The following is a 13,452-nucleotide window of genomic DNA, read 5'->3' as shown; positions in this document are numbered from 1 at the left end:
TTTAGTGTACGGCCACACTGGAAAGATTTTCCACTGGAGTATGCTGCGTTTTCCGTAGTGGAGACTTTGCTGCAGATATGCCATGGATTTCTCTCTACATTGCAAAGAGTGAAATCCACAGCATAAGTTTGCATGCTGTAGATTTGAAGTCCTCGGTCAATTTTAAGATGCAGACTACTGCTCTCAGTGTATTCGCGGAATATCCGTCTCACGTGGACATACTCTAACTGGTGCAATTTACATTTTAACCGCTGTTTAACCCTGTGTTCTGCTTCTTTCAGCAAGATTCTATGAATCGCTATGGGGCTCTTAGTTCACAACACAAGATTCTCAAGGTAAGAACAACTAAGCACGTTTCCATTATTCTACTAAAGTCAACATTTTAGAGTTAACAATTTAAGACCTGCTCCAGATCTGCTCCAGTGCTGCTGCCCTGTCATCTTCCCAAGCTGCAGCAAGTAATGTATTGTTTGGCTGCAGCGGTGGCGCTCCATATGGCACTGCAGCAAAACTGGCCTCAGTGGTGAACAGCACAAGACAACTGAGGCCAGTGGGTGGCTGCAGTGGTATACAGAACATCATTGGCTGCAGCTGGAAAAGATGACAGAGCAAATAGGGCTGGATCAGGGTGGGCATTGGAACTGAAGGCTATTTTATTTTTATTTTTTTTTGTAATTTTTATTTTACCAGGCCACACCTATCAATTAAGATAGAAATAGACTTGGACAACCCCTGTAACACTGGCTGTTTAAATCCCATATATTTTAAGCTCCCCCTAGTGGTGGATGTATGCAGACAGAACTTTATCATCTAACCGTATGACTGTGTGCTGGGAAGTAGTTGGGAGTTTTATGTGTTCAAAAAATTGTCTCCAATCCCTAGAAGGATACAGTTGCAAGAAAAAGTATGTGAACCCTTTGGAATGATATGGATTTCTGCACAAATTGGTCATAAAATGTGACTTAGATGAAGATCAGATCACAACAATAGACAATCACAGTCTGCTTAAACTAATAACACACAAATAATTAAATGTTACCATGTTTTTATTGAACACACCATGTAAACATTCACAGTGCAGGGGGAAAAAGTATGTGAACCCCTAGACTAATGACCTCTCCAAGAGCTAATTGTAGTGAGGTGTCAGCCAACTGGAGTCCAATCAATGAGATGAGATTGGAGGTGTTGGTTACAGCTGCCCTGCCCTATAAAAAACATACACCAGTTCGGGTTTGCTTTTCACAAGAAGCATTGCCTGATGTGAATGATGCCTCACACAAAAGAGCTCTCAGAAGACCTACGATTAAGAATTGTTGACTTGCATAAAGCTGGAAAGGGTTATAAAAGTATCTCCAAAATTCTTGCTGTTCATCAGTCCACGGTAAGACAAATTGTTTATAAATGGAGAAAGTTCAGCACTGCTGCTACTCTCCCTAGGAGTGACCATCCTGTAAAGATGACAGCGCAGACTGCTCAATGAGGTGAAGAAGAATCCTAGAGTGTCAGCTAAAAACTTACAAAAGTATCTGGCATATGCTAACATCCCTGTTAGCGAATCTACGATACGTAAAACACTAAACAAGAATGGATTTCTTAGGAGGATACCACAGAGGAAGCCACTGCTGTCCAAAAAAAACATTGCTGCACGTTTACAGTTTGCACAAGAGCACCTGGATGTTCCACAGCAGTACTGGCAAAATATTCTGTGGACAGACGAAACCAAATTTGAGTTGTTTGGAAGAAAAACACAAAACACTATGTGTGGAGAAAAAGAGGCACAGCACACCAACATCAAAACCTCATCCCAACTGTGAAGTATGGTGGTGGGGGCATCATGGTTTGGGGCTGCTTTGCTGTGTCAGGGCCTGGACGGATTGCTATCATCGAAGGAAAAATGAATTCCCAAGTTTATCAAGACATTTTGCATGAGAACTTAAGGCCATCTGTCCACCAGCTGAAGCTCAACAGAAGATGGGCGTTGCAACAGGACAACGACCCAAAGCATAGAAGTAAATCAACAACAGAATGGCTTAAACAGAAGAAAATACGCCTTCTGGAGTGGCCCAGTCAGAGTCCTGACCTCAACCCGATTGAGATTCTGTGGCATGACCTCAAGAAAGCGATTCACACCAGACATCCCTGTAAAGAGGAATGGTCAAGAATTACTCCTGACCGTTGTGCACGTCTGATCTGCAACTACAGGAAACGTTTGGTTGAAGTTATTGCTGCCAAAGGAGGTTCAACCAGTTATAAAATCCAAGGGTTCACATACTTTTTCCACCTGCACTGTGAATGTTTACATGGTGTGTTCAATAAAAACATGGTAACATTTTAATTCTTTGTGTGTTATTAATTTAAGCAGACTGTGATTGTCTATTGTTGTGACTTGAAGATCAGATCACATTTTATGAACAATTTGTGCAGAAATCCATATCATTCCAAAGGGTTCACATACTTTTTCTTGCAACTGTATATTAAATATATATTATGAAGTTAGAGTAGACATTTATCTCTACATAAAAGAATATTTTGTGTTTGAGGATAAATAAGCAGAATAACAATTAAAGTGTTTTCCAGGAGTAAAATATTAATGACCTACCCTCAGGATAGGTCATCAATATCTGATCAGTGGGGGTCCAGTGGTAGCAGTACCGGGTGCTGGACCCCCACAAGGAGATATTGATGACCTGTTCTGAGTATAGGCCATCAATATTCTACTACTGGAAAATCCCTTTAATATTGAAAGTTTCGAAAGGAGAATATGAGAAATGAGGTGTCTATAAAGTTTTCTGCAGAATACTGCACCTATCCAGATCCTTTATTAATGATGATGGGTGGCCTAGTTGGGTGGGGTTTATGCAAATTTAGTTTTTAAAAGTATGTTTGTGGCAGCCATAGGGGTTTTTCTGGTCAGAATAAAATGGGGAATAACTTAAAAAATCATAGATGAGAGAACTTGTGTTTTTTCAAGTTCGGGTTATTAAAGAATTCCATTATGGATTCCGCTACCACGGACCATCATGGAATTCTTCAATAACCTGAACCTTGTACAACGAATTTGAAAACACAAGTTCGCTCAACACTATTTATAACACAAGCCACATTGCTGTGCCAAATCTTTTGTGTTATGGATCCCAGTGGTTCTCGATTTACTGCAGGTGACCCTGTTACCCTTGCCATCGGAAACTCAGAATGAAGTCTCCTGTACATAGGGGACAAGAGGCTAAGCCGAGGCTCAATGAATTTAGGTCCTGGATTAGTGGTGACTGTTTTTAAAGGGAACCTGTCTCCATAAAATGCAGTGTAATCTGCAGACAGCATGTTATAGAGCAGGAGGAGCTCACAATGCCCGAGCCCCTCCTATAGACGAAACTTACCCAGTCCCCGACACCCATGTTGCTCCTGATCCCCGCACAGCCAGTGCTGCATCTCCCCGTCGCACAGATCAAAACATCCCGTGATGTGGGGGAGCAACCAATAGCAGGCCGCAACGGTGACAAGCCTCCCTAGTTTCACCTGCGATGCTAGGGAGGCTGGTCACCTTTGCGGTCTGCTATTGGCTCTTCCCCCAATTGCCACACTGGGAGATGCAGCGGTGGCCATGCAGGGATCCGGAGGGACGCGGTTAAGTATCATGTCGTCTATAGGAGGGGTCCAGACATTGTGGGGGGTATTTGTACTATTGGATAACCCCTTTAAAATGTCTGTTCTTTCTGAGCTCACTAGTCATATGGACGTCTTATCAGTGGTTGATAGCCTTCCCTGTATGTGTGTATACATAGACAGCTGTCAGTCACTGGTAAGACGTCCCCTGTGTATAACTGAGCTCAGAAAGAGCTGAGATTTAAATGAATAAAATAAAAGTAACGCACAGGGAGACAGGGAAAGGAAAAAGTCAGCGGCACTACGTGAGTACACCTGTATATATGTGTGTCCGTGTCAAATCCAGAGATAGCAGCCGTCTGTAGGGACCATGCAAGTGGTGGTGCTCAGCGTAATGAAGTGGTATAACGATGAATAGGTAGAGAGAGACGCGGCACTCACCAGTAGTCTTTGGTAGTTGCTTTTATTGCAAGTAGAGTGGCATGCTGCGCAGGCAGGGGAGCGGGATGGCCACAATGTGCGTCAGGTAAAATAAAAGTAACACTAAATCTTTTCCTATAAAACTGTATATCAATTTGCTGATAGGTCCTCTTTAAAATCAGGTTCTCCAACCTGTTGCTTGCTCTTTTTCAAAACTATAACTCCCATCATGTTGTAGTACAGGTGGCTTTTATGGATATAGGACCAAAGCAAGGACTATTACAGTGGATTTCAGAGCTACAGATTTGGAGGTGGAAAGGGTTAATCTTGAATCATTGTTTTAGATCATATGTGGGTTAAATGCCCTTGACCACAATACAAGCCTTAAGGGCATTTGCTCAGACAGTAAACCCTGTAACAAAATGACTGTCATCAGTGAACCCAGTGGTGCTCCTGTCACTCAATCCATCCTCCTCTACTGTTGTTGCCATGAGAACTGATTGGGCTTCTTCTATCTGAGGTCTAGATTGTTCCTTGTCTGCACTGATAATCAAATCTCTAAAATTATTAAAATACCGGTAGATATCTTTGAATTTGACAAGATCAGAACATTCCATATTAATAAAATAACGTAGGAAATTGCAGTCATAGTTCAGTCCTTGTAGTAATGTTTTGGTCCATTGAACGTAGTGAAGGACATTTCAGATGATTAGTAGCACTCACTGGTTTTGATCCATCAGGTGATCATCCATGGAGGACACATTTATACGTTCCAACCCAAATTGTGGGTTATTTGAGCCTAGCATTGCATACTTCCCAAATCCGACAAAGCTTGATTGTTCAGTCCCCCGTTGCCTGCTGTAGAGGGCCTATTACGCTGCCCCCATCCACATTACAATGACCTTGTTTCTACCAAAATTGCTGAGCATGGCCAACATCAAAATGAATCGCCACTTTTCTTTTTATCATATCCTACTTGGATCCAATTCAGCAGTTTTCAGCATTGATATTTTGAATAGAAAACTCCAAATACCATGTCTGGTGAAGCTAGATGTTGTGGCCAATGTCTGCTGGGCCTCAAGCAACCTATATTCTTGACAACTTAAAGGATCTATAAATAAATCACGCACAGAGGGGTGGGTGACGGGTCCAAACCACTCCATGCACCCTTGGTCCTCTGGCTTCCTCTTCCAGACCCTCCATCTCCTTCTTGATTGACAGGGCCAGGTTCCTGCGTAGTCATCTCACTTGGCACTGTCAATCAGGAAGGAGAAGACTGGGTTGACAGAGGAAGCAGAAGGAGCAAGGGAGCACAGAATGGCTTGGGACCCACATTGCTGAGAAAAATGAAGTTTTAATATGCAAATGAGCCTCTAGGAGCAATGGGAGCATTTCTGTTAGAACTAGAGGCTCTGCTCTCTCTGCAACTGCTGCGCCCTCTCCAGTTTGTGGACAGCCTCAGGCAGTGAAACCATCATCGTACCTGGCCCTGCCAATCAAACTGGAGAGGGCACAGAAGTTACAGAGAGAGCAGATCCTCTAGGTGTAATGGCAACACCCCCGTTGCTCCGAGAGGCTCATTTATTTTTCTCAGCAATGCGGCCACATATGAACATGACACCATCACAGATGCCTTCAGCTGCCAAGTGCACATGTAACAGGTCAGCCAGTGTCATAGGTACAAATCTGCTGACGGATGGCCTTTAAGAGCTAGGAAAGTATAAACTTTCCCAATTAATGTCTGGTCATCTTAGAGGACGGGTTGTCTAGGATTAGAAAATCCTTGCACCCTGAACACGTCTGTCCATGGTGTGTTTCAAGTATTGCCATTCAGCCCTTTGAATGGGGCTGAACTGCAATACTAGATACCGCCTGTGAAAAAGAGTGGCACTGTTTCTGGGGGGAAACAAGCATCCCCTTTTTCTAATCCTGGTCTCTCCCCACTTCCATATGATGTCTGGCTATTTACTCCTAGTCTTGTATTTCCTGCCCAACATGGGAGCTTTTAGGCTAAATGCGCACTGTAGGTCATGTACATTTTATTCTATGGGAATTTGAAATTCTCAGTGCACACGATGCAGATTTTTTTCCGTGTGGATTTTGACCTGCGGTGTGGATTTTAAAATCCGCAGCATGTCAATTTATTTTATTTTTCCTGACCGGATTTTCTTCATTCACTTAGTAAAATCCGCATGCGGAAAATCCACACAGAAACCGCACGCAAATCCGCATGCAAATCTGCACCAGATTTGCCTGCGAACACCTGCAGATTTCAGTGCGGATGCTCCGCACATGAATCCTGAACGTGTGCATGTACCCTTAAACTGTAGCGCTACAGCTGCAGTAAAATGTCAGCTATTTTCAGTGTCTCTAATAGTTTCATCTTTCTATTACCTTTCCATTTTTTTTTTTTTAAATGGCAGCAATTTTTTCTTTTTTTTTGCCTTGGTGCCTGTTTAAGTACTTGATCGATTTGTAATTTTCGGTACATCACGGGATTAGAAGGCCGCGGGGACGGCCTAGGCTGCCATAGAGCATTGCTGCAGCGTAAATCGTGTTCTAGGCGAGCCTTGTGCTCGGCACATTATGAGCCATTTATTGGTAGGTTTGTGATGTCTTTTTATTGCGCTTGGCACCTCTCTATTCAGCGCTCTTGTAAAGATTAATTTTCGGAACAATCACCGACACTTTTTTTTGTTGGGATGGAAGGAGTACTGTGTGTGCCCTTTCTAAAAAAAAAAAAATAAATCCATGAGCGTGATGGCATGTTTTTTTTATTTATTTTTATTGCTTTTTTGCATAACTCTCGGCATGTTCAACATTTGGAATCTACCACATGGCTCTAGCTCCAGTCATCTGTTTTAATGAATATTTGTATACCCTATTATAGGGGTTTTCTAGGAATATAATGTTGGTGGTCCTATCCTCAGGATAGGTTGTAGGTTATCGATATCATATAGGTGGTGTCCAACTTCAAGGTGTGGCAGTCTCTTGACCGCTGCGGCCTCCTCCCCGCATGCTAAGCACAGCACCGTCCATTGTATAGTGGCTGTGCTTGGTATTGCAGGCCCATTCACTTGAATAGGACTGAGCTAGGCCATGTGACCGATGAACGTGATATTACTGGCCAAGGAAGACCAGAGTGCCGCAGCCTCTTCAAACAGCTGATCCTCCCCTTCCCTATCTGATATTGATAACCTATCCTGAGGACAGATCATCAGTATTATACTCCCTGAAAGCCCCTTTTTGAAACCATATGGGCCAGATTTATCATTACTCTGACAGCTCACTCCACTTTCACATATGGCTAAAGTCCGCTTTTAGCCAAGTCAGATTTATGATCGGCCCTTTAAGACTGTGATAAATGTGGTTTGACGATAGCAGTTTATCCGTCAGTAAGCAGCTTTACAAAAGTCGCACATCTTTACAAAAAAGTCGCATGTTCTTTTAAAAAGTCGCATAAGATAAGCATGGTCCTCACTGGAGTGATTTTGCGCATTTTTTTGCGACTTTTTAAATTGTCACAATAGTAAATCTGTCTAGAGATTCATTTACATATAAAAACACGCCCACTTTCAGAAAACTGGCGAGCATAGTGCAGAGCAGAAAAAAGTCGCAAATTTTTGCACAGTTTAAGCGATTGCGCAAAAATTTGCGACTTTTTTACTCCATTATTCTGACTTGAGCTAATGATAAATCTGGCCCTATATCTTTTTGTTGTGTTATGAGTAACCTGACAAATGGTGTTCCCATTCTCCCTGTTGGGGGTGGAAAGCAGTCTAATCACTGTCAGCACTGGTTGAACAGTGTCAGGGTGTAGGGGACAGGCCCCATTTCCAAGGGTAATGGTAACACCAAGTTGTCCATTTTATTTATACATTTGCTGTAGGAATAACAGAGGAATGGCACAAAGGATAGTTTATGAAACATGCAAGTTGTGCCTGGTATCTACTGTTTAATGAGTAACTACAGATATGAAATGTCTCCTGTGTGTTCAGATTTGTATCCCTGGGGCTGATAACCAAGTGCTGGGGCAGTATAGATATTTCAGGGGCTGGAAGAGTGGAATCTGCTTTATTTATGTCAGAGATCGACCTCAAGCAGTTGTCACTTCCCCTCTTGGTAGATGTTATAAAAGTATAGGGGGCGACACTGAGCAATTGCCCGATTAGCGCTTACCATTCATCCGTTTTCTTTCTGCTAGAATCAGAATGAAGAAATGAAGAAGCAGCTGTCCGACTTACAGGTGGAGCACAGCAATCTGAAGCTAGAACACCGCAAGAGCGACGAGCTGCGCAATCAGCAACTGACCCAACTGCAGAGGGAGAAGGAGAGCGAGACTGCCGGGCTGCAAGGTGAGAGTGACTGCCCCTGACATCGGACCTGTCAACTGTGCATTGCTGTATGTAAATCCTCATGACTGTGAAAGGTGCAGCTCCGGGATCCACTGCCGGTTATCTCCTTCTACTGCCGAGCAAAAGTCATAAACCAAATCCCAATTATGTCTCCCTTTTGATCGATATTCTAAATTTCATGGTCTCACACTTATTATAATCTCTATTCTAAATGACATGATGATTATATAGTAGAATATTATATGATATTACATTTATATGGTGTCAGTATGCCTGTAGACGTGTAAAGGTGAAAGGAGTAGATCAAGTACCCACAATAACCCGTAAAACTGATAATCTACGCCTTATAATACATCCCAACTGCTGCAGAACCTCTTTTTAAAGAAGTGAAAGCTTTATGACGTTCACCCGATGACATGAAGCTTTCCCTTTTCTCAAAGTAATTGGGGTGGATTGATCAATAATAGGAAAGGCAATCCGATTGGTTGCTATAAGAGACTGATCCACTTCCCCTTTGCCTATGAGGTTCTGAAGCAGCTGGGGCAATATGATTTATAATAAATAATCCAGCGGAGAAGAGGGAGCTTCATGTCAGTCACCTGCTTAGTTATTTCTTCCGTGTGTCCAGCTTGGGTGACATTTCTCATGATTTCTGTATTTTTATGTGCAGATACCATATTAAAACTGCGGGAGGAGAGTAAGTTACTTAGAAGGGCCCACCAGGATGTCCACATGCAGCTCCTCGGTGCACAGGTAACTCCACCCATGCAGAGCGGAAGCGTTGCTTGTAGGAGAGAACATCTCTGGGGCAGAGTGCTGTAGGATTACATTATGCATTGAAATATCAATACCTCGATTGGTTCCATGATGACATCTTCAGTATTTTAATACGAAGCAGAGCAGCTTAGCCCTTATTTTGCTGTGCTTAAAAGTCCATGCTGTACTCTGAGCCCTGCTCTGACAGTGAAGAGAGGTGGACCCTGACCAAGCTTGGAAATAACTCTGTATATTTAACTTTTAGGCCTCATGCACACGACCGTATGTGTTTTGCGATCCGCAAATTGCGGATCCGCAAAAAAAACTGACATCTGTATGGCATCTGTTATTTTTGCGGATCCATTGTAATAATGCCTATCCTTGTCCTCAAACTAGAAAAAAATAGGACATGCATTATTTTTTTTTTTTTGCAGGGTTACGCAATGGACATACTGATGTGGACAGCACATGGTTTGCTGTCCACATTTTTTGCGGACCCATTGAAATGAATGGGTTCGCATCCTATCAGCAAAAAAAACGGAACGGACAAGGAAACAAAATACGGTCGTGTGCATGAGGCCTTATTCTGTCTCTTCATTTCAGAGGTCTTTAAACTAGGCCCTGCTGTATGAGAGGCAGAGACTCTTATCAGTGAGCCACAGGTTTCATTGTTGTTAAAGGGTGTCTGTCACCTGTTTTTCACCAATATAACTAAGGCCTCTTTCACACGAGCGTGTCCGGATGCGTTGCGGCAAACCCGCGCTAGTAGGTACCCAATTGCAGTCAGTTTTGACTGCGATTGCGTTCCGTTGTTCAGTTTTTATCGCGCGGGTGCAATGCGTTTTGCACGCGCGTGATAAAAAACTGAATGTGGTACCCAGACTACTTCACAGAAGTTCATGTTTGGGTTCAAGGTTGTGTAGATTGTATTATTTTCCCTTTATAACACGGTTATAAGGGGAAATAGCATTCTGAATACAGAATGCATAGTACAATAAGGCTGGAGGGGGTTAAAAAAAAATAAAAAAATTTAACTCGCCTTAACCCCTTAAGGACACATGACGTACCGGTACGTCATGTGTTGTTCCGATCACTGCCGCCCGGCCGGCTGTGATCGGAACAAGGTGCCTGCTCAAATCATTGAGCAGGCACCTCGGCTAAATGCGCGGGGGGGTCCCGTGACCCCCCCGATGTCCGCGATCGCAACAAGCCGCAGGTCAATTCAGACCTGCGGTTTGTTGCGCTTTCTGCAGATTCTGATCGCTGCGGTCCCTGACCGCGGCGATCAGAAACTTTAGTGTGGCGAAAATATATCCCCCGCCCGCCTCCCATTGAATAATCGTTGGTGTACAGTGGGTATACCAGGGTGCCAGCACATTGCTGGCACCCTGGTATAAACGGCTGACATCGGTGATGCGATGTCAGCCGTTTAACCCTTTCCATACAGCGGTCCGTACGGACCGCTGTATGGAAAAAGTTAACAGTAAGACGGTGCCTTTGCAGCCCCCCGATGGAGAGGGAGAGAGCCCCCAGAGATCCCCCCCGCCAGCCCCGTCCTCACCCTTCCCCGTCTGCGAAGTTGTGGCAGACGGGGAAGGTTCCCATGGCAACAGGACGCCTCTCAGGCATCCTGCTGTCCATGGTGCTGAACAGATCTGTGCTGAAAGCATAGATCTGTTCAGTGTAAGTAAAATACAGTGCAGAACAATATATATGGTTCTGTACTGTATTATACAGACACCAGACCCACTGGATCTTCAAGAACCAAGTGGGTCTGGGTAAAAAAAAAGTGAAAAAAAGTGAAAAAAAGTAAAAATCAAAAAACACATTTATCACTGATTAAAAATTAAAAAAATAAAATTCCCTACACATGTTTGGTATCGCCGTGTCCGTAACGACCTGATCTATAAAACGGTCATGTTACTTTACCCGAACGGTGAACGCCATAAAAATAAAAAATAAAAAACTATAATGAAATTGAAATTTTGCCCACCTTACTTCCCAAAAAAAGGTAATAAAAGTGATCAAAAAAGTCGCATGTACGCCAAAATTGTGAAATTTTGAAATTGCATCTCTGTTTTCCATTAAATCTTGTGCAACACCTAAAGGGTTAACAACGTTTGTAAAATCAGTTTTGAATACCTTGAGGGGTGTAGTTTCTTAGATGGGGTCACTTTTATGGAGTTTCTACTCTAGGGGTGCATCAGGGGGGCTTCAAATGGGACATGGTGTCAAAAAAACAGTCCAGCAAAATCTGCCTTCCAAAAACCAAACGGCGCATCTTTCACTCTGCGCCCCGCTGTGTGGCCGTACAGTAGTTTACGGCCACATATTGGGTGTTTCTGTAAACGGCAGAGTCAGGGCAATAAAGATACAATCTTGTTTGGCTGTTAACCCTTGCTTTGATAGTGGAAAAAATGGGTTAAAATGGAAAATTAGGCAAAAAAATGAAATTCTCAAATTTTATCCCCATTTGCCAATAACTCTTGTGCAACACCTAAAGGGTTAACGAAGTTTGTCAAATCAGTTTTGAATACCTTGAGGGGTGTAGTTTATAGAATGGGGTCATTTCTGGGTGGTTTCTATTATGTAAGCCTCGCAAAGTGACTTCAGAGCTGTAGTGGTCCCTAAAAATTGGTTTTTTGTAAATTTCTGAAAAATTTCAAGATTTGCTTCTAAACTTCTAAGCCTTGTAACATCCCCAAAAAAAAAAATATCATTCCCAAAATAATTCAAACATGAAGTAGACATATGGGGAATGGTAAGTCATCACAATTTTTGGGGGTATTACTATGTATTACAGAAGTAGAGAAACTGAAACTTTGATATTTGCTAATTTTTCCAAATTTTTGGTAAATTAGGTATTTTTTTATGCAAAAAAAAAATAATTTTTTGGACTTCATTTTACCAGTGTCATGAAGTACAATATGTGACGAAAAAACAATCTCAGAATGGCCTGGTTAAGTCAAAGCGTTTTAAAGTTATCACCACTTAAAGTGACACTGGTCAGATTTGCAAAAAATGGCCTGGTCCTTAAGGTGAAATAAGGCTGTGTCCTTAAGGGGTTAATCCACTTGTTCGCACAGCCGGCATCTCTTCTGTCTTCTTCTTTGAGGAATAGGACTTTTGATGACGTCACTACGCTCATCACATGGTCCGTCACATGATCCACCACCATGGTAAAAGATCATGTGATGGACCATGTGATGAGCGCAGTGACGTCATCAAAGGTCCTATTCCTCAAAGAAGAAGACAGAAGAGATGCCGGCTGCGCGAACAAGTGGATTAAGGCGAATGCTATTATTTTCCCTTATAACCATGTTATAAAGGGAAAATAATACAATCTACACAACCTTGATCCCAAACCTGAACTTCTGTGAAGAAGTTCGGGTCTGGGTACCACATTCAGTTTTTTATCACGCGCGTGCAAAACGCATTGCACCCGTGCGATAAAAACTGAGCAACGGAACGCAATCGTAGTCAAAACTGACTGCAATTGTGTACCTACTAGCGCGGGTTTGCCGCAATGCATCCGGACCTTATCCGGACACGCTCGTGTGAAAGAGGCCTAAGCATTGCCCCATAGAAGATTGCAGACACATTCCAAGCATACCTGTGTGCACTTTATGTCTATATTCCACAAAAGAAGCACTTTTATTCTGCTGGAAATAAATATATGATATATTTAATTTTTTTTGTAATAGGCTCTATGAAATGAATCACACAACCACTGGTACTCCCACTGAAAGCAGCACAGGATGGTAGTCCTGTAATATCCTGCTGAAAACCTTCCATTTCCTATATAGTATATTATACAGTCTATTGCTCTACATAGAAGGTGGTATTCCTGGCTGCCAATGACAACTAGTACTCCTATAGAGCAGTTCAGGGTGGTGGTAATGTCACATCCAGCTCTAAGCATACAATCCCTTATAGAGTACACTATACACAGCTGAGTGCATTGCCTTCTATAGAAGGGTGGTACTCCCAGTTCCCTTACACTGTGTCAGCTCCATGGACAAGTGGTACTCCCATTTAAAAGAAGCTCATTCGGATTGTTAATAGCCGTGCAAGTCAGATTTTTTTTGTAATGCACACCTGGTTTTATCGCTGAAAATGCAAAGTATCATTTTGGTGTCGAGCATCATGTTACTTTATTTGGTATCAGTATTAAAGTCCTAATTCTGGTATCATGATGACCCTACAGTGCTGTATGGGAGCACATGAAGTGCCTATGTCTCCCTAGTACAGGTCCTTGAGGACTCTGTATGCCACCCTCCAGTCATGAGGTCTAAGGGTCACTTGATAGATGAACTGC

The 13,452-nt window shown here is 42.7% G+C and overlaps 1 protein-coding gene across 2 annotated transcripts in view; it reads left to right on the top strand.

The window, feature by feature from the left end:
• The window catches only part of LOC120997793 (Golgi integral membrane protein 4-like), a 181,592-nt gene that overhangs the window by 69,990 nt on the left and 98,150 nt on the right, over positions 1-13,452 (top strand). For both annotated transcript variants that reach the window (XM_040428086.1, XM_040428078.1), the window contains exons 4-6: positions 282-335; positions 8,228-8,378; positions 9,049-9,131. In XM_040428086.1, the coding sequence (XP_040284020.1) occupies positions 282-335; positions 8,228-8,378; positions 9,049-9,131 (288 nt within the window). The remainder of the gene's footprint in view (positions 1-281; positions 336-8,227; positions 8,379-9,048; positions 9,132-13,452) is intronic.

Source organism: Bufo bufo, chromosome 1 (genome assembly GCF_905171765.1).
Source record: "Bufo bufo chromosome 1, aBufBuf1.1, whole genome shotgun sequence".
Taxonomy (NCBI): Eukaryota; Metazoa; Chordata; class Amphibia; order Anura; family Bufonidae; genus Bufo; species Bufo bufo.
This window is presented reverse-complemented; position numbering and strand designations above follow the sequence as displayed.